Raw genomic sequence first — 22801 nt, 5'->3', positions numbered from 1 at the left:
TATAGGCATATATTTTTTCTTCTTCATCTTAATCTCCTTCATCATCCAGGGAGCTCTGAATGTGTTTGCCCTATTGTGGTGATTGTCTCCTTAAGAGCAACACAGCAGAGTAAGGATCAGCTGGCCTGGGAGACCAATGGGGGCTCAGAGTAGGGAATCACACTTAGGGGATGGAGTCCTCTTAGGCAAAAATACATTTTGGTAACTAGCTACAGCCATGAGGCTGATGTACATTTCTTGTCAATAAATCCTTTTTGTGTTCAATAATCTGTGAAAGTGCATCTTTATATCTGGCGACGAGGATAAATTATCCTGCCACTGCCTCTGGCTCAATACCTATGAGTATCCTGTTTTAATTGAAGTTGGAGAAAAACATACTCACCAGAATGCCTCTTTTTGGGCAAATAGACCCGTTTGAGACATTGCCAGATCCTAAGTAATGTAGAATCAGAAAAGATAGACGATTACAAAATGGGTGAGCAACAGAGACAACGTGGCAAGGCTCCTGGGTCAGCTTCCACAAAAAAGGTGGGTGAAATGCAGAAACACACCTTTACTTATATTGTAGACTAGGTGCATTCCGGGAGGCTCAGTGCATTAAGGGAGCTAAAATACAGACACAGTAAAACAACACCAAAAAATCGAAAATAACGTTGTGGAGCAACAAGCTGTGACTTTAAGTTTAAAAAAAAGGAATTGCTGCTGTTCAGAAGAATCAGAAGAATTATTTTTTACGAAGAAAAATAGCTGGCACTAGAAAGCAGTGCTGCAGCTTTAACTTAAAAAAATATAAATGGCCAAAGTCAACTGCAGCGAGGTGTCCCAAAGCGTGGGAAAAATCTCAAAACTGAACCTGACAAACATCAGATGTGCAGGATTGGAGCAGAGCATGTGAGGGTCTCACGGCAGCAATCGCTGATGAGCTTCAAGCAAAAGAAGAGAAGTCCTCAGCCTTATTTTTAAAAAAAGGCAGCTAACAAGTTTGAAAATCCAAGGGCCCCACTGAACCTTCGAGTGCACCAGGTCTCTAAGTGCGAGTTAAATAGACAAAAACCAGCACATCAAAAAAAAACGGTCTCTGCAAACAGCCATATGGAAAGAAAAAATCTCCAGAGCTCGTTGAAATTACCTACCTAAATTTTTTTTAAAGAGCAGCCAGGTTCGCGCCAAAACAGTGAAAGAACACAAAAAAACACAGATAGAAAGCCAACAGCTAGCTGCGTGAAAAATTACAGTTTTAAAAAGTGATACATTTGAAGAGGTAATACATTTAAAGTGGTAATGCATTTAAATTGACAGCAGAATCAGCAATTCAAACAGAAAGAAACTGAGATCACGTGCCATAACAAGATTGCTGAAATGGTCATTCTAACGGAAAAGTACAAGAGCCAATATGATAAAATGGTCAATGAAAAAGATGCTGAACTGAAATGCTGGAAAGAGAAGTAGCTTTACCACACAACCTAAGTACCAGAAACAGAGAACTAGACCATTCCTTCACACATGACAGACCAACATTGTGAAAAAAGAACTATACATAGTTAAACCCTACCAATAAAGGTGTTTATGTTTAAACACAAGAGCCTCAAGATCTCACCAATGAGCCATCGCCGCTGCAACATTAAAAAAAAATATTAAGTGCATAATATGAAACTTCGGCAGTGGATCAAGTTGGATCACCTGAATTATTATCACTAAGACTTTCATACCAAGTGGAGGGACAGATCATTCTTAATCACGCGGCCCACTTGAGGAGTAGAGAGATGCTTCAGCAGTCAATATTGTCATCAAGAAATGTTTTCGGGGCAGCACAGTGGCGCAGTGGTTGGCACTGCTGCCTCACGGCGCCGAGGTCCCAGGTTTGCTCCTGGCCCCGGGCCACTGTCCATGTGGAGTTTGCACATTCTCCCCGTGTTTGCGTGTGTTTTGCCCCCACAACCCAAAAGATGTGCAGGGTAGGTGGATTGGCCATGCTAAATTGCCCCTTAATTTGAAAAATTAATTAATTGGGTACTCTAAATTTATTTTTTAAAAAGAAATGTTTTCGAACCTGTAAGTTCCGAAATACCAAATCGATCTATTATGGACATAACTGATGTCTCTGTGGAACGAAATAGTGATGAATCGCCTGTGCCAGAAGAGGTACCCATTATTGTAGTTCCTGTTAACATCGATCCTGTGGGAGCATCTCAGACTACAGAATACGTCGCTCAACAAGAAACAGAAAAACCTCTTGAAGATTCGATTTATAATCGTCCAACTCATATACATAATGTTTAGTTATTATTTAGGACAGAGTGAACAAGTTATGGAAGAAGGTATAATGGACTTAAAGGGAGAGGGATGCGCTGATTATCCTTTTAAGGGCAACTTAGTCTGGGTGACCAATAGGGACTCATAAGAGTACGAAAATACCGAAGGGGCTGGAGTCCTCTTGGGCAAAGAGACATTTTGGGAGCCAGCTACAGCCATGCGGCAGCTGTACATTTCTTGTTAATAAATCATTATTGTGTTCACTAATGAAGTCTGTAAAAGTGTATCTTTACCCCTACCTTTTCCTTTTTGGCAGTATACCTTGACTGCGCCAAATCTGTCTCTTCTTTAAAGGAAGCCCATTGTTCTATTACCGCTTTTCTGGCCAACCTTTGATTCCAATTTATCTGGCCCAGATAAACTCCTATCCCATTGAAGATTGCCGTCCTCCAATTATTCTTACTCTGGAATGTTCTTTGTCCTAATCCATGGCTAGTCTAAACCTTATGATGATCGCTGTCCCTTAAATGTTCTTTTACTGACACTTGATCATTCCCAAGAACAAGATCTAGCCATGTCTCCTGTCTCAGTGATCCACAAACATACTGTTGTGGAAAACTTTCCTGAACACATCAGAGATTCTTGCCTCTCTGATTTTTCCTACTACCATTCATGTCTATATTTGGATGATTAAAGTTCCCTCATTATAGCTGCTCTATATTTCTTGCATCCCTCTGTAATTTCCTTGCAAATTTGTTCCTCTACATCTTTCCCGTTAGTCAGTGGTCAACATCAAGCAATGTAATTGTACCTTCCTTCTTCCTTGGCTCTAGCCAAATAGATGTTGTCCGTGAGCCACTGGGACTTTCTCTCTCTCCTGGGGCGAAATTCTCCGGCCCACACAGGGCCAGGCCCGCGATCGGGGCCGACCGATCAGCGGGCGGGCCAGTGCCGTGGCGGCACTCTTTTTCTTCCGCCGCCGCCACTGCCTCCACCATGGCGGCGGCGGAAGAGAATCCGCCAGCATGCATGCGCCGGTGGTGACGTCAACTGCGAGAACCGGTGAAGGCCTTTCGGCATGCCCCGGCGCCGGGCGGCAGGCGTCAAAGGCCGCTGGTGCCGGTTTTGGCGCCAGTCGGCGTGGTGCAAACCGCTCCGGCGCGGGCCTAGCTCCCAAAGGTGCGGAGAATTCCGGGGGGGGCCGACGCCGGAGTGGTTGGTGCCACTCCCCTACGCCGGGACCCCCCGCCCCGCAGGGTAGGGGAGAATCCCGCCCCAGTACTGCAATATCCTCCTTAATCAATACTGCCACCCCCTCCCTATTTTCTTCCTTTCCTATATACCCTGAACACCTTGTATTCAGGAATATTTAATACCCTGTCCTGCCCTGCATTGAGTCAGGTTTCGGTTATAGCCACAGCATCATATTTCCGCTTGGCACCGCTAACTCATCAATCTTATTTACCGCCCTCTACATTCACATACATGCGCAGTAACCCTGATTTAGACATTTATTACTTCCCTTCTTATTCTGAAACCACCCACTAAGTTACTATTTCCTACTCGAGTACTATCTATCTCTCCGAGTATCTGGGTACTTGGTGTTCCTCACTGATATTACCTCCAGGTTCGCACACCCCTGCCAAGTTAAGTTAAACCTTCCCAAATAGCGTGGGCAAGTCACCCCCACATAGAATTCAAGCATGGTTCTCTTTAAGGTGCTGTCTTTTGGCCCTGATTAGGTCCAGATCAATACAGACATTCAAATATTGCTCACACCAAAACATTCCCACAGCAGGTGGTGACACACCGGTCGAAAACCACTGCTCTAATAAGACCGTAAATGTAAGTAAATGTGACGTGTTTATGAGCAATTGGTTACTGAAAAGGTTGGGAACCACCTCTTGAGAGGTTGGAGCCATTCCTCTACCTATTAGTCAATGAACCTTACTGCTGCTGATAAATGTTATTATTGCTATTAAAACTCACTACTCCAGTAGTCCCCCGTTATAACGCGGGTGTTGGGGTCCAAGACAGCCACCCGCGTTGCATCTGAGCTGCGGATATCCATGATGGGGGTTTTAAATTTATTTAAAAATCTATGCATGTGCTTCCCATTGTGAGTCTACGGGGGTCTGACCTCTCCCCCTGCCCCCCCGTAGACTAAATAAATTTAAAACCCCCATCGTGGATCTAATTAAAACAAGCTCTCTGTTTGCCATAGAATGAGGCTGGGAGTTATTCCAGAGGGAAACCCACAGAAACTTACCAGGAACTCTGGTGGGTTTCACCAAACTGGAGAAAAGGATTGCCTTTCAAAAATATGTTCTGACCGCCACCGGTTTAAAGAACCTGTCTGCTGTGCAGGGTTGAGGCAGCTGTAGCTCTGCACTATCCACTTCCGGACGCTGTGTGAGCTGCTCCTCTCTCACTGAATCTCCCTCCAATCAGCCGGCAGTGTCAACTTCAGCGGCCGGCTCACTTTGATCTGTATTAATAAACCTTCACTAATATTAATAAATTTTACTACTATTAAGAAACTTTTACAAATAATTAGAAACCTAATGAATACTGATGAAGGAGCGATGCTCCGAAAGCTAGTGATTCCAAATAAACCTGTTGGACTTTATTCTGGTGTTGTAAGACTTCTTACTGTGCTCACCCCAGTCCAACGCCGGCATCTCCACATCAATACTAATAAAAGATAAGACTCAGCAGCTACTCACTTCTTTTCCATTGGTGTAAGTTAAACATAGGGACGTTAACTGAACACTTTACTTTCCCTCAGAACTGTATTAACATAGACTTGGCCAAGATATGGCGACAATTTGAATTTGGCAGTGTTTGGATAGAAGCTCAATTCAGCAAGTTCACTTACAATCATGCCTGAATCCAGTACAGAGATATCCGACTCACTCTGTGTTTGATATTGTAAGTGTGTTTGGGGAGATTGATTTTGGACATTTCTGATTTACCTATATATGCTAGGAGAAGAAGGAGAATTTCTTGTATAGTGGGTAGCACCCATGTACTACTCGATGTGGGAAGACACACAACAATTCAGGGAAGGCATCACAAACACAGATAAAATGTTACTAACCTAAACCACAGAAACATACTAAGATTGCTATTTTTCCAACCATATTGTGATTTATTTAGTGCTGCATTTTCAATGTCTTACTGTACAGAATTGTGATAGAACCTGTATCAGGAATCAGAACAATCCACATTTTCCATGGATTCTCAGTTTGGAGCAAGGTGCTTGCTCCATGTAAGGTGCAGTATCTTAACCAGAATGCAGCCTTAGCAGTGGCACTTCTTCTTGATTAATCTTGAGCAAACTCCCTAATAGTGTAGTTATTAAGCTAAACGGTTCCCCTTTACAAGAGAGGTGTCTGTCACTGCTGCCTAGTGTTGGTGATTCCAGTCAGTGACTTGGACTCAAGTCTGACTGGAATTACATTTTTTTGACTTTTGATTTGACGTGGATAAAATTGACTTGACAACATACCTCGGTTTAAAAGGAACGGCACTTTTTACAATCCCGGCATGATATAGTCGATCACTGTTAGAGGACAAATGTTTGCAAGCTAGCACAAGTTTAGTTCTCCTCCTGCCTGATCCCATCCTTCGGCAACCCTAGACTAGACAACCCGCCAACTTTCAATCTGTCTGCCGCACTGCAGCAATAGACATGGGGATGGACTTAATGAAGTGGAAGTCCCACCCTCGACAGCTACCAGTCAAGTTCCTGAAGCAGTGAGTGGCTGCGGCTGGGACTACGTGCAGTCCCCAGGGAGGGAGATCACGGCTAACAAACTTTATTATGTCTGGGCATTTTGGTCAGGCAGGGAATAGGGAGCTGTGTTTTAGAGAGTAGGGGAGGAAACACCTTCATGGGGGAGCCCCCCTTCCTCCCCACTTTTATCCAATGCAGTGAAACCCCCAGTCAGGCAGGCTACATCCCAGCCGCATTCTCCAGTCACATATTATTGCAACTGAAATGAAATGAATCCCTTCCATTTATTGGCCACTTCATAACCTTAATGAGCCAAGTGTGGTGGCTGATGCCTTTCCTGCTCCTGTAATGTGGGGGATAGGTAATAGGTGGGCAGAAATGTGGTGGGCTGGTCACCTGCTTTATTTTATGTGAACCTCACCTTCAAACACACCATTGTGGGATGGGAGGGCGGGGGCAGTAAAATCCAGCCAAGAACTTCAGCCTAGTTCTCACGGCATGTGTTGCCCACCCCGAAGCCCGAACACAAAACCAAGAAGAGGACTTTAAAATCAAGATGCGGTTGGTGAAGGTCAGCAGGATATGGGGTGATGGGTGAGCAGGACATGGAGTGAGTTGGGACATTGGCAGCAGAATTTTGGATGACCTCAAGTTTGTGGAGGATAAAACTTGTGAGGGCAGATAAGGGAAGCAATGGGATCGTCAAGTCTAGAGGTAGGAAAGGCATAGATGAGGGATTCAGCAGCAGTTGCACACTGCATATACATAGGGACAGAAATGCACACAAATGTAGTGTAAATACATGATTGAACTATCAGAATTGACGTGCCAACTGCACAAGGGCCTCATCATTTGATGTAGGATCCTTGGCAGTGGGTGGTCATTACTGCCTTAAGACTGGGACCTGATCACTAAAGGTTCAAAGATAAAAATAGTTGCTAAAAGTGACTAGACATTTTACATATTAATTTGGGTTCCAGCCACTTCCAGTCTGATAATAATTACATGACATATTTCTTTCTAATTTAGAATGATAATTACACAGACTGGAATGCTGATAATTGGCCAAAGTTCTGTCACCAGCCATTTATCCAAATTGCTCAGCTTATTGAGTGCAGTTGGATAATTTCTTTGCTGAGGGGGAGACATAAGGGTGGTGACTGAGCAACGCAAAACTTTTAATTTCTCTTTCTTTTTGAAACAAAAATTTGAAAGATGCCATGAGAGCGCGTGTTTAACCTCTTCGATGTCAAGCCAGCAGCAGGCTCCATGTGGCGGGATCAGCACTTCCCATTGAGTTTTACGAGTCACTGGGGTGGTGGGTGGGGGGTGGGGGGAAGAAGCCTATTTGTGCAGTGCTATGCCAACCACAGCAACTGCCAGCAGGTGGCAGCACGACAGGCTGGAGGGGCCCGTGCAGCATTCTTCAATTTTATGAATGAGGAATGCAGGGCATCTGCTATTCTACCCTGAGGATTCTCCCAGCAAATGTGGGAAGCCAAGAACGGATAACACCAAAATCTATTGGGAATCCAGCCCTGCTGGCTCACCGTCACTCACATGCAGCAAGGCAGGGAAGCAACATTCCTGGCGAACGGGAGGATGGGGGTGCTCTGATTATTAAGGATGGAGCAGAAAGTTAGCGGTGGACCTCACCATCAAATTTAGTCCCGTTTTCTGCCATTGTCGCTCTGGCCAATTTCCTCAGAGGAAAAGCCAGCCCACTATTTGTGAAGGTTTATTCAAAGCTGCGTATAGGTTTGACTTCAGTTTCTACCACATCTGCTTGATCGTGAATGTCCCACAGCCACCCTGGCAGTTGTGATGATGTGAGGAGGAGCAGCCAATGGGAGCAGGGCTGTAACACCTCAGAGGAGGCAGAGAATCATGGGGGGTGGGCACCTCCAGGGATGCATCACTAAGCCTGGTGGCCACCCATCCTCGATATGGTGCAAGTCTACGAGCGCAAAACATGTTAGGTCTCCTCTTCAATATCTGCTGTGTCTGACGCCTTCCCAGTGAGTGCTGCCTTCATTTTAGATATGGTGCTCACGTGTCCTCTGACAATACTTTCCCACCTGCCTAACTTTATTGACCTACCAGCCGTTAATTGGGTGCCTCCAAGATAATCGCACTTCCTCTTCCACTGCCCACATGTGTGGCCACATCACCCTTTTTGCCTTCTGATGTTGAGGCTCCCTCTGTGGTGACAGTATTCCATTCTTTCACTCTGCCTCTCTCTCTCTCCCTCAATGGATGCTGCCTGACATGCTGAGAGTTTCCAGTAGTTTTCATTTTCAAAGGAACACTTGTTTGAGATTCTGTTATAAACTTCAGTGAGAAACATAAGTCACCAGATGGTAACATAACGCAGAGGGTGATGCAGAAATGACTGTTTGGAGAAGTGGGAGTAAAGCAATTAAAGAACATAAACTGCAATAGTGCAATGAATAGGCATAATACAAAGAACAAAGAAAATTACAGCACAGGAACAGGCCCTTCAGCCCTCCCAGCCTGCGCCGATCCAGATCCTTTATCTAAACCTGTCGCCTATTTTCCAAGGATCTACTTCCCTCTGTTCCCACCCGTTCATATATCTGTCCAGATGCATCTTAAATGATGCTATCGTGCCCGCCTCTACCACCTCCGCTGGCAAAGCATTCCAGGCACTCACCACCTTCTGCATAAAAAACTTTCCACGCACATCTCCCTTAAACTTTCCCCCCCTCACCTTGAAATCGTGACCCCTTGTAATTGACACCCCCACTCTTGGAAAAAGCTTGTTGCTATCCACCCTGTCCATACCTCTCATAATTTTGTAGACCTCAAACAGGTCCCCCCTCAACCTCTGTCTTTCCAACGAAAACAATCCTAATCTACTCAACCTTTCTTCATAGCTAGCCCCCTCCATACCAGGCAACATCCTGGTGAACCTCCTCTGCACCCTCTCTAAAGCATCCACATCCTTCTGGTAATGTGGCGACCAGAACTGCCGCAGTATTCCAAATGTGGCCTAACCAAAGTCCTATACAACTATAACATGACCTGCCGACTCTTATACTCAATACCCCCTCCGAAGAAGGTAAGCATGCTGTATGCCTTCTTGACCACTCTATCAACCTGCGTTACCACCTTCAGGGTACAACGGACCTGAACTCTCAGATCTCTCTGTACATAAATTTTCCCCAGGACTCTTCCATTGACCGCATAGTCCGCTCTTGAATTAGATCTTCCAAAATGCATCACCTCGCATTTGCCTGGATTGAACTCCATCTGCCATTTCTCTGCCCAACTCTCCAATCTATCTATATTTTGCTGTATTCTCTGACAGTCCTCTTCACTATCTGCAACTCCACCAATCTTAGTATCATCTGCAAACTTGCTAATCAGACCACCTATATCTTCGTCCAGATCATTTATGTATATCACAAACAGTGGTCCGAGCACGGATCCCTGTGGAACACCACTCGTCACCTTTCTCCATTTTGAGGCACTCCCTTCCACCACTACTCTCTGTCTCCTGTTGCCCAGCCAGTTCTTTATCCATCTAGCTAGTACACCCTGAACCCCATACGACTTCACTTTTTCCATCAACCTGCCATGGGAAACTTTATCAAACGCTTTACTGAAGTCCATGTATATGACATCTACAGCCCTTCCCTCATCAATTAACTTTATCACTTCCTCAAAGAATTCTATTAGGTTTGTAAGACATGACCGTCCCTGCACAAAACCATGCTGCCTATCACTGATAAGTCTATTTTCTTCCAAATGTGAATAGATCCTATCCCTCAGTATCTTCTCCAACAGTTTGCCTACCACTGACGTCAAGCTCACAGGTCTACAATTCCCTGGATTATCCCTGCTACCCTACTTAAACAAAGGGACAACATTCGCAATTCTCCGGTCCTCCTGGACCTCACCCGTGCTCAAGGATGCTGCAAAGATATCTGTTTAGGCCCAAGCTATTTTGTCCCTCGCTTCCCTCAGTAACCTGGGATAGATCCCATCCGGACCTGGGGACTTGTCCACCTTAATGCCTTTTAGAATACCCAAAACTTCCCCCTTCCGTATGACAACTTGACCAAGAGTATTTAAACATCCATCCCTAGCCTCAACATCCGTCATGTCCCTCTCCTTGGTGAATACCGATGCAAAGTACTCATTAAGAATCTCACCCATTTCCTCTGACTCCAAGCATAAATTCCCTCTTTTGTCTTTGAGTGGGCCAATCCTTTCTCTAGTTGCCCTCTTGCTCCTTATATAGAATAAAAGGCTTTGGGATTTTCCTTAACCCTGTTAGTCAACGTTATTTCATGACCCCTTTTAGCCCTCTTTATTGCGCGTTTGAGATTTGTCCTACTTTCCCGATATTCCTCCAAAGCTTCATCAGTTTTAAGTCGCCTAGATCTTATGTATGCTTCCTTTTTCATCATGGCTAGTCTCACAATTCCACCCGTCATCCATGGTTCCTAATCTTGCCATTTCTATCCCTCATTTTCACAGGGACGTGTCTGTCCTGCACTCTAATCAACCTTTCCTTAAAAGACTCCCACATTTCAAATGTGGATTTACCCTTAAACAGCTGCTCCCAATCCACATTCCCGAGCTCCTGCTGAATTTTGTTATACTTGGCCTTTCCCCAATTTAGCACTCTTCCTTTAAGACCACTCTCGTCTTTGTCCATGAGTATTCTAAAACTTACAGAATTGTGATCGCTATTCCCAAATTAATCTTTATTAGTGTCACAAGTAGGCTAACATTAACACTGCAATGAAGTTACTGAGAATCCCCTAGTCTCCTCGTCGCCTGTTCGGGTACACTGAGGGAGAATTCAGAATGTCCAATTCACCTAACAGCACATCTTTTGGGACTTGTGGGAGGAAACCCACGCAGACATGAGGAGAATGTGCAAACTCCGCACAGACAATGACCCAAGCCGGGAATCAAACCTGCGATCCTTTTTTAAAATAAATTTAGAGCACCCAATTAATTTTTTCAAATTAAGGGGCAATTTAGCGTGGCCAATCCACCTAACCTGCGCATCTTTGGATTGTGGGGGTAAAACCCACGCAAACATGAGGAGAATGTGCAAACTCCAAATGGATAGTGACCCAGAGCCGGGATTGAACCTGGGACCTTGGCGCCGTGAGGCAGCTGTGCCAACCACAGCACCACCGTGCTGCCCGAGCTGGGATTCTAACGCTGTGAAGCAACAATGCTAACCATTGTGCTACCGTGCCACCCAACATAATCATCTTTGTTATTGTCACAAGTAGGCTTACATTAACACAGCAATTAAGTTATGTGAAAATCCCCTAGTCGCCACATTCCGGTGCCTGTTCGGATACACTGAGGGAGAATTCAGAGTGTCCAATTCAACTAACAAGCAAGTCTTTCGGGATTTGTGGGAGGAAACTGGAGCACCCAGAGGAAACCCACGCAGACATGGGGAGAACATGGGGACTCCGCGCAGACATTGACTCAAGCCAGGAATCGAACCTGGGACCCTGGCGCTGTGAAGCAACAGTGCTAACCACTGTGTTACCGTGCCGCCCTTACATACTCTGTGCTTGCAATTTCCGGGCTTGTCCTCCATTCTTGCCAGATTCTCTTGGAGAGACAAGAATCCAGGCCATAACCACATCCCGTGCAATACAGGGAATAGTACTCCGACCAGCATCAACACCCAGGGAACTATAACCAAGCCAGGAACCATATCTGGCAAGAGTTGGTGCTCAGGGAACTGTACCCAGTAAGACTGATGAGCTGAAGAACATGTACTGCAAATACTTTATTTTTATGAGTCACAGAGAGACCACACTGAATTGTCTTTTTTTTCAAATTTTAGAGTACCCAATTCTTTTTTTCTAATTAAGGGGCAATTTAGTGTGTCCAATCCACCGATCCTGTGTAATGTTATTGTCAGTGGTCTGATTTATTGCAAGAACACTTGTAGTTAAAGCTGTAAACGATTTATTAACATTAACTGTAGGTTAATGCAAGAGAACAGATGAAAAAACAGTAAAATCATGCACAAGCAGCCACTCTCTTTGACTTCCTCAAGCCAGCCTGAGGGGTCAGCTGACTTTAACATTCACCTGTATACTAGTGAGACTCCTAGTGGTCAGTTGGTGAATTATAGCACAGCCATGATATCACTATGATGCGGAGATGCTGGCGTTGGACTGGGGTGAGCACAGTAAGAAGTCTTACAACACCAGGTTAAAGTCCAACAGGTTTGTTTCAAACACGAGCTTTCGGAGCACTGCTCAGGTGAATTCACCTGAGGAAGGAGCTGTGCTCCGAAAGCTCGTGTTCGAAACAAACCTGTTGGATTTTAACCTGGTGTTGTAAGACTTCTTACTATGATATCACTACACCCTGCACACCTTTGGGTTGTGGGGGTGAGACCCACATAGACACGGGGAGAATGTGCAAACTCAGTACAGTCAGTGACCTGGGTCCAGGATCGAACCCAGGTTCTCGGCGCCATGAAGCAGCAGTGCTAACCACCTTGCCACCCTACACAGAGTTGACTTAAAGAAATATAAGTTTAGTTACAAGGCTATAAACACAGCTCCCGGTAGATCCCAACCAGGTCTTAATGGTCGGTGCCGGACTGGCCGACCTTATATGCAATATAGGTAGAGCTTACCCAGCCCACTTAACGAGGGAGCTCATACCGCACTAGGGACACAGGGAAGACGATCATCCCTGCCCTGTAGGTCCTGTGCACTGGGCTATGACATGTACCTCAACAGTAGTCATTGCCTTCTGAGAGAAGGCAGGAGAGGAAAGCCAAATATTTGTCCAGATGGAGCTGATACTGCAGTGAAACCTTCCAAGTGTTGATATTTAATTACTATCTCCAACATCCACATGCACAATTGGGAAGGATAATTTGCATTTAAGATATGGTTCTAAATATGTATACAATGGCACACAGTGTATCTGCCAACCCTTTGGAAATAGTTTTTGTGGGCTCAGTGGGGAGAATGAACTGTCACCTACTCCAGAACTAGAAATATACCAGAGATGGAGAATGCCAGACCATCGAAGAAGGTTGGGGAACGTGTGTGCGAGGGAGGGGGAAGAATGTGAAAATCAAGGCGGTGGGGATAAGAGGAGACATTTTGGAGATGACGATTAGAAAATGTAGTAGATGAAGATGAGGAAAGACCCAAACTAAGCTTGAGTACATGAGAATTGGAGCCAGGCAGTTAGTGTAAAGAATGAAAATTAGACAGGGTTTGAGGGTGGGGGTGGTGGACATAGTCTGAGGTGCAGGGAGGATAACACTCTTAAAGATGCAGAATTTTGGGGGAGTTCGGAAATGGGGAGAGAGGAAGGAAAGCAGTGATCCAGAATATATGGCAGCAGGCAGGGCACTGAATGGTGGCACAGGACGTGGAAGGGAGAGTCAGACTGGAGACACATTTTATAAGAAGCAGAGATTTTAAGTACCTGTGCACGTGAGCGAGACATCGAGGGCAGAATTTTCCTCACAACCCGCCGTGTATTTGTGTGGTGGCGAAGGTGGCCAGCCATTGGCCAGTGGTGGGATGTTTTGCTGCCACCATTGTCAATGGGGTTTCCCATTGAATGCACCCTTGCTGCCTGGTAACCCGTGGCAGAGGGGCACCATCAGCGGGGCCGGAAGATCCTGCCAGCATGAACAGTCGGAAAATTCTGATCAGAAGAGTGTGTGTGCATCCGAGAGAGAGCGACGGAGGCAAATGTCATATTTGGGACTGGTTGATTATAGCCTACCTGTTGTTCCTGCTTTTCTGATGAAATGAGTTCAGTTCTCTGGGGCATAAACAATGTTTTAAGAGAATGCTGCTGGAGTGCTAATGTGTCATTGCGTATCTGGCTAAGTCCGAATTCTCATGAGTAAATTTGTCGTTACTTTGGATTCAGGTGAAGGTAGGAAACAGGAGCAGGAGTTGCCTATAAGGCCCATCGAACCTGATTTGTCATTCAATAAGGTCATAGCTGAACTTTAACTTCAACTCCACTCTCCTACCCGCTATCTCTATGTCCTACATATTCGCTTAGTTATCCAAAAATCTAACAATCTCAGTCTTGAATATATTCAGCAACTGAGTATCCACAGCCTTCAAAATGTTCACAACACCATATCACAATCTTAACTGATTGACACCTTACCCTGAGACTATATGACTTCCAGTTCTGGATTATCTCGTCACAACAATTGGGAAGGCCATCCAATTTGGGTTCAGAGTGATCTGATCTAGTAACTAAGACAATGGTGTAGTTTCCAGACCGTCAGCATGTTTAATATTAGTCTTATCTCCACAATTTACCTATGTTAAAACAGCCATAACAGCCATTGATTGTAAAGCACTATGCATGTTCGTGACTGTACAATGTCCATGGTGGCACAGTGGTAAGCACTGCTGCCTCACAGTGCCAAGGACCCAGGTTCGAATCTGACCTTTGGTGAATGTGTCGAGTTTGCACATTCTCCTCATGTCTTGTGGGTTTCCTCTGGGTGCTCCGGTTTCCTCCCACAGTCCAAAGATGTGCAGGTTAGGGGGCAGCACGGTGGCACAGTGGTTAGCATTGCTGCCTACGGCGCTGAGGACCCGGGTTCGAATCCCGGCCCTGGGTCACTGTCTGTGTGGAGTTTGCACATTCTCCCCGTGTCTGCATGGGTTTCACCCCCACAACCCAAAGATGTGCAGGGTAGGTAGATTGGCCACTCTAAATTGCCCCTTAATTGGAAAAAATAATAAATTTTTTAAAAAAGATGTGCAGGTTAGGTGGATTGGCCATGCTAAATTGTCTGTTAGTTGGGGTACAGGGTGAGGGCGTGGGTGCTGGTTAGTTGGGGTTACGGGGATAGGGCGGGGGCGCGGGCCTAGTTAGGGTGCTATTTCAGAGAATTGGTGGACACCCGATGGGCTGAATGGCCTCCTTCTGCACTGTAGGGATTCTATGAATGTGAATGTTTTCTGTTCCCTTCCCTTTTACCTTGGAACGGGGAAGTGGGTAAATGGCCAAGATATGAAGGAACATGGTGCAGTGTCACCTCTGACACAACTGAATACCCAGTCTCATTTTCATAGTCTCAGCTGTTTCCAGAACAGTTTTATCCGCAGTCATGAGTATGGTCCGCACCTGCAAGTCATTCTTGCGTGTGACTTTGGTTCAGTTGATATCGTCTTCACACTGAGTCAGATGATAGTGGGTTCAAGCCTCCATCAGATCTTCAGCAGCTAACCCAGACCAAGTGTGTCTGTCTGGATTGGTGTCGAAAATTCTCTGGCACTATTTGAAGAAGAGTATGGAGTTCTCCTGATATCCTAGCCAACATTCCTCCTTCACGAAACGCCACCAAATGCATTCAAGCCTTCATATATTTAATTTATCGTTTGAGAGACCTTGCTGTGTTTGGCTGTCTTCTTTTCCTGTATAACTGTGACTGCACTTAAAAGTAATTTATTGGATGTGAAGTGTTGGGACATGCGCATATATATTTTACATATATATTTGTTCTCTCTTATCATTTGGTTTCCATGACAATAAGTAACAATTACCTTGGTAATTGGTGAGCCAAAAGCAGTTGTGAGAGAGGGGACTTGTCTACTTGATTGCTAGTGAGGTTCCTGAAAATGTAAAGGAATAGCAAAATCTATACTTTGATTGTCACACCTAGCGCACTTTAAGAAGCTGCATGTAGGAATCTCAGTTTAGCTCGTCATGGCAGGATTAGTGCATACTGAGCAATGAAGTGTTGAATGGAACCACTTAGGCGAACGACTAATAGCAGCTTAACATGTGAAAACAAGAGCTTGTGAGAGAAGTAGTAACAGCAACAAATGGTTCAAGAGAGCCAAAATGCTGAGCGTTTCCAGCAACTTTAAAGACCCGGGGCGATTGTGGGCAGCGGGGTGTGAAGAGAAAAGGGGACACACACCGAGTCAGTTCCAGAAGTGGACAATATGTGGGATGTGATAATATTTGTATTGGCTTTGACTGGAGCTGATATCTGTGTGGACCAGGCTCTGGCAAAGGAGCAAAGAGATGATTGAAATCAGTTCCAATTTAGCTAAATGACCAGGGTGGAAAAAATAGTACATTTTTTTTGGCATCTGGCCAAGAATTACGTCAAAAGCTAGAACAAATGTATCGGGCATGCCAGGCTGCTCAGGACGGGGTATTTTGAAAGCTCTGATTGAAAAAGTTTGTTTATGAATGTTTGAGGGGGTGATTAAAAACACATCGCTTTAGGGAAAACTTGTGTAATTCTACAAATTATATCAAATGTCCGTCATTTAGAATTGGAGGGGGATGACTGACATCTGCTCTCTTGAGCTTTGAGTGATATTTAAAACATATGCACATTGCCAAACACTGCAGGCATGAAGGACACTGCTGGGATCGTTGCATCATCGCAAGCCCAGCGCATATCTTTAGGTCAAAACCCGCTTAGGAGGGTGAAAGATTGTCATGGGAGAGCTCAGTCTTTCCTCAGCAGTCAACTTGACTTGATTGTTAAAAAAAAAATACAGAGGTTGTACAGACCTCATCTGGAGTATTGTGTTTACTTTTGAGCACCAAACCTTGTGCCCTGAGAGGTACCTAGCAGATTCACCAGAATGATACCAGGCCTAAAAGGGTTAATTTTTGATTTCATTACCTTGGCTTGCATTCCATTTAAGTTAGTTGGTTGAGCTGTGATCAAATCAAGGTGTTCAAAATCATAAAAGGATTCGATATAGTGGATACTGTGGAACAATCCTCTGTGGTAAGGAACCCCAGAAAAAGGGGCCTAATCTTAAAATGAGAGCAAGACCATTAAGGCATGAATTCAGAAAACACTTTCTCACACAAAGGATGGTGGAAATCTAGAACTATCTTCGCAAACAGGTATTAGAATACTGAGTCAATTCAAATTTTCAAGGCAGAAGTTGTTTGATTTTTTTTCTCTGTAAGGTTCCAAGGGATAGGAAACAAATGGAAGTAAAGTACACTTTACTTTACATAAATGAAGCATTTATGGTTAGCATAAATGCTTCACAGCTCCAGGGTCCCAGGTTCGATTCCCGGCTGGGTCACTGTCTGTGTGGAGTCTGCACGTCCTCCCCCTGTGTGCGTGGGTTTCCCCCGGGTGCTCCGGTTTCCTCCCACAGTCCAAAGATGTGCGGGTTAGGTGGATTGGCCATGCTAAATTGCCCGTAGTGTCCTAATAAAAGTAAGGTTAAGGGGGGGTTACGGGTATAGGGTGGATACGTGGGTTTGAGTAGGGTGATCATGGCTCGGCACAACATTGAGGGCCGAAGGGCCTGTTCTGTGCTGTACTGTTCTATGTTCTATGTTCTAGATATAGGAACAGTCAAGATATAATAGTGTACCAGGCTCAAGGTGCTAAATGATCTAATCATGGGAGAAACAGCAGAAACAAGGGGAGTGGGAGCAATGCCCAAAGGAGTAGTCAATGTTGGAGTGTGTGAACACAAATAAACTGTGGACATTGCTGTGGGTAAATAGTGAAAGATTGTTTCCACTGCTGGGCTAATCAGGAACCTCGGTTGGAAATCAAGGACTTTCACTGGAAGAAGCAACAATCTTCCAATATCACAGTGGGGTGCCTCCCATTTCATAGTTTGGTTGACAGCTCCAATTGGCTATGGACTCTGAAGTGGGACTATGAATTCCAATGCTTGTTTTTATATTGGATTAAGAGCTTAAAATAAATATTTACTTTTCTTAGGGATTATGTAGTTGAAGGAATGTAAATGTAGTGAATACGTTTTTATGAATGAGAGTATTTGAAAAAAAAGTCTGCAATAGACACAGAGAACTTTATTTAATCTCAGCATGGCTTCTGAAGTTTGTTCATGGTGGATACAGGGTGAGTTGGCATCATAGATGTAAGGGTAAAGGGTGGCGGGTGGGAACATTGGTTGACTTAAGTTGACACATGAGGCTATAGAGGGCTGGGGGGGGGAATATGTGGAGGGACATAAGTTTGCATGGAGGCTATGAGGTATCATGGGGCTGAGTAGAGGACAAGGTGGCATGGGTTAGCATTGATGGAGCATTGGGAGTGTTTAGGGGTTCCAAAGGGGTCAAGGAGGAGGGGTGGAAGTCTTTTTTCTTTGTTTTAATGCCTTTTTGAAATCTTTGACAAAGTGTTGTGCACCAGGAAAGGTGTAACCCAGCCCTCCTCTGCAGAGATCCCTGCTCCCAAGGAACGGAAAACCCATCTTCCGGCATTTCCTCCTGGGTCAGGCTGGCAAAGCTGGGAAATGGCCCGACTCTGCGCTCCCAACCTGTAGGAAAAATCGAGGCCTAAGTACAGATCGACTCTGACTGAAGCTCCAAGTTCAGAGTTGTGGTTTTCACACACAACCCCAAATCCAAGGAGATAAGGAGAGAGACGGAGCCTTTTAAAAATCCCATTGAATCTGGAGCCTTGTCTTTTTCTCAGTCCGTAAGCAAGAAGGCAGCTCACCACCACCTTCTCAAGGGCAATTATGGATGGGCTATCAGCGCTGGCCCAGCCAGCGAAGTCCACACACCTTGGATGAATAAAAGTTTAAACTTTCCCCTCTCCACCTGCTCATTATTAGCAACCCCCCTCCCAGTTTTCAGAACATCTCGTGCAGCAGCTGTACCACAAGCTAAGGTGGGGAATTGTTCTGTACAAAATAAATGCAGATGTCGTGTGGTCAGATGTCACATGATCAAGCCTTCATGAATACCATCAACTAACATTGACAATTCTATATAAATTAGTATTTTAAGCCTCAGGCTGTTTCAGTAAACCACCAGGCCTAAATTCTACAATCAGTACTCGGTCACTTTTTCCTTTAACTAAAATCAGTCTATCACCACCTGACAAATGGTGGACTCTCTCAGAGTTTGTCATATATATTGTGCATACTTGCTAAACTGGTGTTTTAGACATAAATGTACTTAGCGTCACTCATCTAGGCTCCTGAGTGTTTCAGATAAAGCTCTATTGTATCAGACTGTCTTCAAGGAGAAGTTAATCTGCAACTCTGTAAATTCAGTATCCATTTCCCCACTCGTGTCCTTGAATACATCATAGACAATGTCGATCAGCTCAATTCACATGAAGTTTGAAGATCTTCTTCAGAGTTTTCTTTCTCTCAGCCTAACAGTACAGCTTCATTGGTTTGAACATTCCTTATTTGGTGAATGGGTATCTTGTGTTGTATTGTTTTATTCTGTTTTTAATGAAGTGAGTGAGTGAGTATGTGGCTGTGAGAGGGATTGAGGGTGAGGGCGGTTTGCGTTGTCGACGATGGTGTGAGGATGAGAAGAGGGATACTTGGATGTGCATGAGACATGGTGAGATGGATAAATGTGAGTGTGTGATTGTTTACGTGCGAATGAGAATGAGTGAAAGTGTGTATCTCTGTGTGACAATCACAAGCAATGGAAGCAAAAATTGATAACTGCTGATCTAAATGTAAAGAGCTAAGGGAGAATGTTCAAACTCCATGCAGACAGTGACCCAGTGCCGGGGGTGAACCGGGGTCCTTGGCACTGTGGGGAAGCAGTGCTAACCACTGCGCCACCATCATTTGTTGATGATTTGATGATGTCCTGACAGATTACAAATAGCTCACTAGGAGGCACACCAATAGGCCCATGGGAAATTGGCCATATCACTGTCTCCTTGATAACACAGCTGAAACTCTGCCTTCTCTTGATGCGGAATAACAAGTTTAAACTTTCACCCCACTAACTTGCATTTCACCAACACCCAGAATTTCTATATTTATGTAGAGTTTCTTTAACAAAATACACATCAGTTGCCAGTGTGTTTTAAGATGGATCAGTGACATTCAAGGTCTTTAAATCAATGTTCAATAACCTTGGCTTATTGTCAATGCTTTTCCAGCTCTCTGTCCATATTTTGATTTTTCTGTCTTCCACGTTCCAGATATTGATGAGTGCAGCACCATTTCTGGAGTTTGCGATGGGGGCGAATGCTCAAACACGGTTGGTAGCTACGTCTGCAACTGTCCACGCGACTTCATCACAAGCCTGGACGGCTCCAGGTGTATTGGTAAGTCTGACAGATCCTTCAATAAAAAGCAGTGCCTGTCATTGTAGGGAGCCAATCACTGTCGGGAGTCAATCATTGTATGGATCCAATTACTGTAGGGGGCCAATCACTGTGGGGGACCAATCACTGTGGGGGACCAATCACTGTAAGGGACCAATCACTGTAGGGGACCAATCACTAAGGGAGCCAATCACTGTGGGAAGCCAATCACTGCAAGGGACCAATCAATATAGGGAGCTAATCATTGTCTGAGACCAATCACTGCAGGAGACCAATCACTGCAGGAGACCAATCACTGCAGGAGACCAATCACTGCAGGGGACCAATCACTGTAGGGGACCAATCACTGTAGGGGACCAAACACTAAGGGAGCCAATCACTGTAGGAAGCCAATCACTGCAGGGGACCAATCAATGTAGGGAGCTAATCATTGTCAGAGACCAATCACTGTAGGGGACCAATCACTGTAGGAGACCAATCACTGTAGGGGACCAATCACTGTAAGGGACCAATCACTGTAGGGGACCAATCACTGTAGGGGACCAATCACTGTAAGGGACCAATCACTGTAAGAGACCAAACACTATAGGGAACCAATCACTGTGGGGGACCAATCATTGTAGGGGACCAATCATTGTAGGGGACCAATCACTGTAGGGGACCAATCATTGTAGGGGACCAATCACTGTAGGGGACCAATCACTGTAGGGGACCAATCACTGTAGGGGACCAATCACTGTATGGGACCAATCACTAAGGGAGCCAATCACTGTAGGAAGCCAATCACTGCAGGGGACCAATCAATGTAGGGAGCTAATCATTGTCAGAGACCAATCACTGTAGGGGACCAATCACTGTAGGGGACCAATCACTGTAAGGGACCAATCACTGTAAGGGACCAATCACTGTAGGGGACCAATCACTGTAGGGAGTCAATCACTGTAGGAAGCCAATCATTGTAGGGAGCTAACCATTGTCAGAGACCAATCACTGTCGGGGACCAATCACTGTAGGAAGCCAATCATTGTACGGAGCTAATCATTGTCGGGGACCAATCACTGTTGGGGACCAATCACTGTCGGGGACCAATTACTGAGGGAGCCAATCACTGAGGGAGTCAGAAATGAATGCATGTTGGAATCCGTCCTGTCAGGAGCCAATCACTGTAGGGAACCAGTCATTGGCCCCAGTGTTCCAAATGTTTGTGCATCCTCCATTGCTTCTTAATCTGGGAATGTTAATTTACCAAAAAATAAACCCATTGACTCGGTAATTTCTGGCTCCAGGGCTTCAGTGTTCTGCATTATTTAAAAGCTTTGAATCAATGTGTGTTCTCTATTTAAACCTGGTGATTCAGCCTGTAGTTGCTAACAGTGCTCAGGAAGCATTCTGTGCCAATGAAAGGTCCGAAACGTTCCAACATGATTATTTCAAAGTGAGCCAAAAATCAAATACTTTGCAGGTTTGAGTTTGGATAAGGCTGGAATGCTTTTGTTCCAAATATTTCTGCCAGTGTTGGAATGGGAGTTTGGAGCTGAGCCTAGCTTTGAGAAGGTACCAGTTATATGAGTGGTTAGGGACTCGAGTAACTCATTCTCTTTCCGCCACACAAACCACTCTTTGTTGCACTATGTGAAAGTCACATTCCAAATCAAAGTCTCCGTTTATGTGCCGAGCAGATTATCCAACTGACCCTGCGCCCTTTCACCATCAGTGAAGACTCACAGCCCTACAGCACTATATCAAGAATTCAGGAGGGGAAAATGTTAATCAGGAAATAGAATCCAGGTGACAATAAACGTAAAAGACCAGGGCCGGGATTCTCCGATTTTGGGGCTATGTCTGGAGGATCTGTGGCGTTTTACGTGGGAAAAATCGCCCCCAGCACCGATCCTCTGGTTGGTGAGAGGCTAGCAGCCGCGACACGTAAAATTCCCGGCCTCCACGAAATAAACGGCCGGAGAATTGCCGGGTTCGTGGCCGCGCATGCGCATGACGATGACCTGCAGTGGTCGCGCTGTAGAACATGGCGTTGTGCGGACCTGACCTGCCAGATAGTTCCCCCCTGGATACCCCCTCATCACCCCCCACCAGTCCCCCCAGCCCTCGCCGAAGCCCTCCCGGCCAGCACCACGCCTTCTGCCCGAATGTGGCGACGCTGGACACAGTCCGCAGCCGCCACGCTGGGTTCCCGACCACTGAGACCATAGGTCAACTGAGCAGTCTGGAACTTGGCCCATCGGGGGTCGTGCATCGGGGACGGACCTTTAGGTGACGTCCTGAGGCCATCCCAGTGGTGCGCGCCACGCTGATGCCGTTTCAAAGGGTATGGAGCATGCAAAAAAAGGTGCCCACTGTGAAAAGGATTCTCCGCCCGATCGCCGATTACGGAATCGGTGTCAGGGAGCGGAGAATCCCGCCCCAGATTCCAGGAGCGAGGAGATCCTGCTGGAACAATTGTTGATTTTTTTCATGTCAGATATTATTACACATGTACTTTCTCTCCCATAATTTGAAGGCACTATCACTCACTGGTCTGCTATTCCCTGGGCATTAACTCTTGCTGGGTTATGATTCCAGTAACATTGGCTTACCTCATGTATGGACTCCTCACTATGGTCTCTTGCTGGGGTATGGATCCTTGGATATGGCCACTTGCTGGGCCACAGGGTCCGTGGATATGGTCTCTTGCCAGACACTGGGCCTGGGGATATGGCTTCAAGTCAGATCCGAGC

The 22801-nt window shown here is 45.4% G+C and overlaps 1 protein-coding gene across 1 annotated transcript in view; it reads left to right on the top strand.

Moving 5' to 3' along the window:
- The window catches only part of fbn2b (fibrillin 2b), a 310225-nt gene that overhangs the window by 72189 nt on the left and 215235 nt on the right, over positions 1-22801 (top strand). The window contains exon 8 of the mRNA XM_038776744.1: positions 19941-20066. Coding sequence (XP_038632672.1) covers positions 19941-20066 — 126 coding nt within the window. The remainder of the gene's footprint in view (positions 1-19940; positions 20067-22801) is intronic.

The sequence above is a fragment of the Scyliorhinus canicula genome, chromosome 18 (genome assembly GCF_902713615.1).
Source record: "Scyliorhinus canicula chromosome 18, sScyCan1.1, whole genome shotgun sequence".
Lineage (NCBI taxonomy): Eukaryota > Metazoa > Chordata > Chondrichthyes > Carcharhiniformes > Scyliorhinidae > Scyliorhinus > Scyliorhinus canicula.
This window is presented reverse-complemented; position numbering and strand designations above follow the sequence as displayed.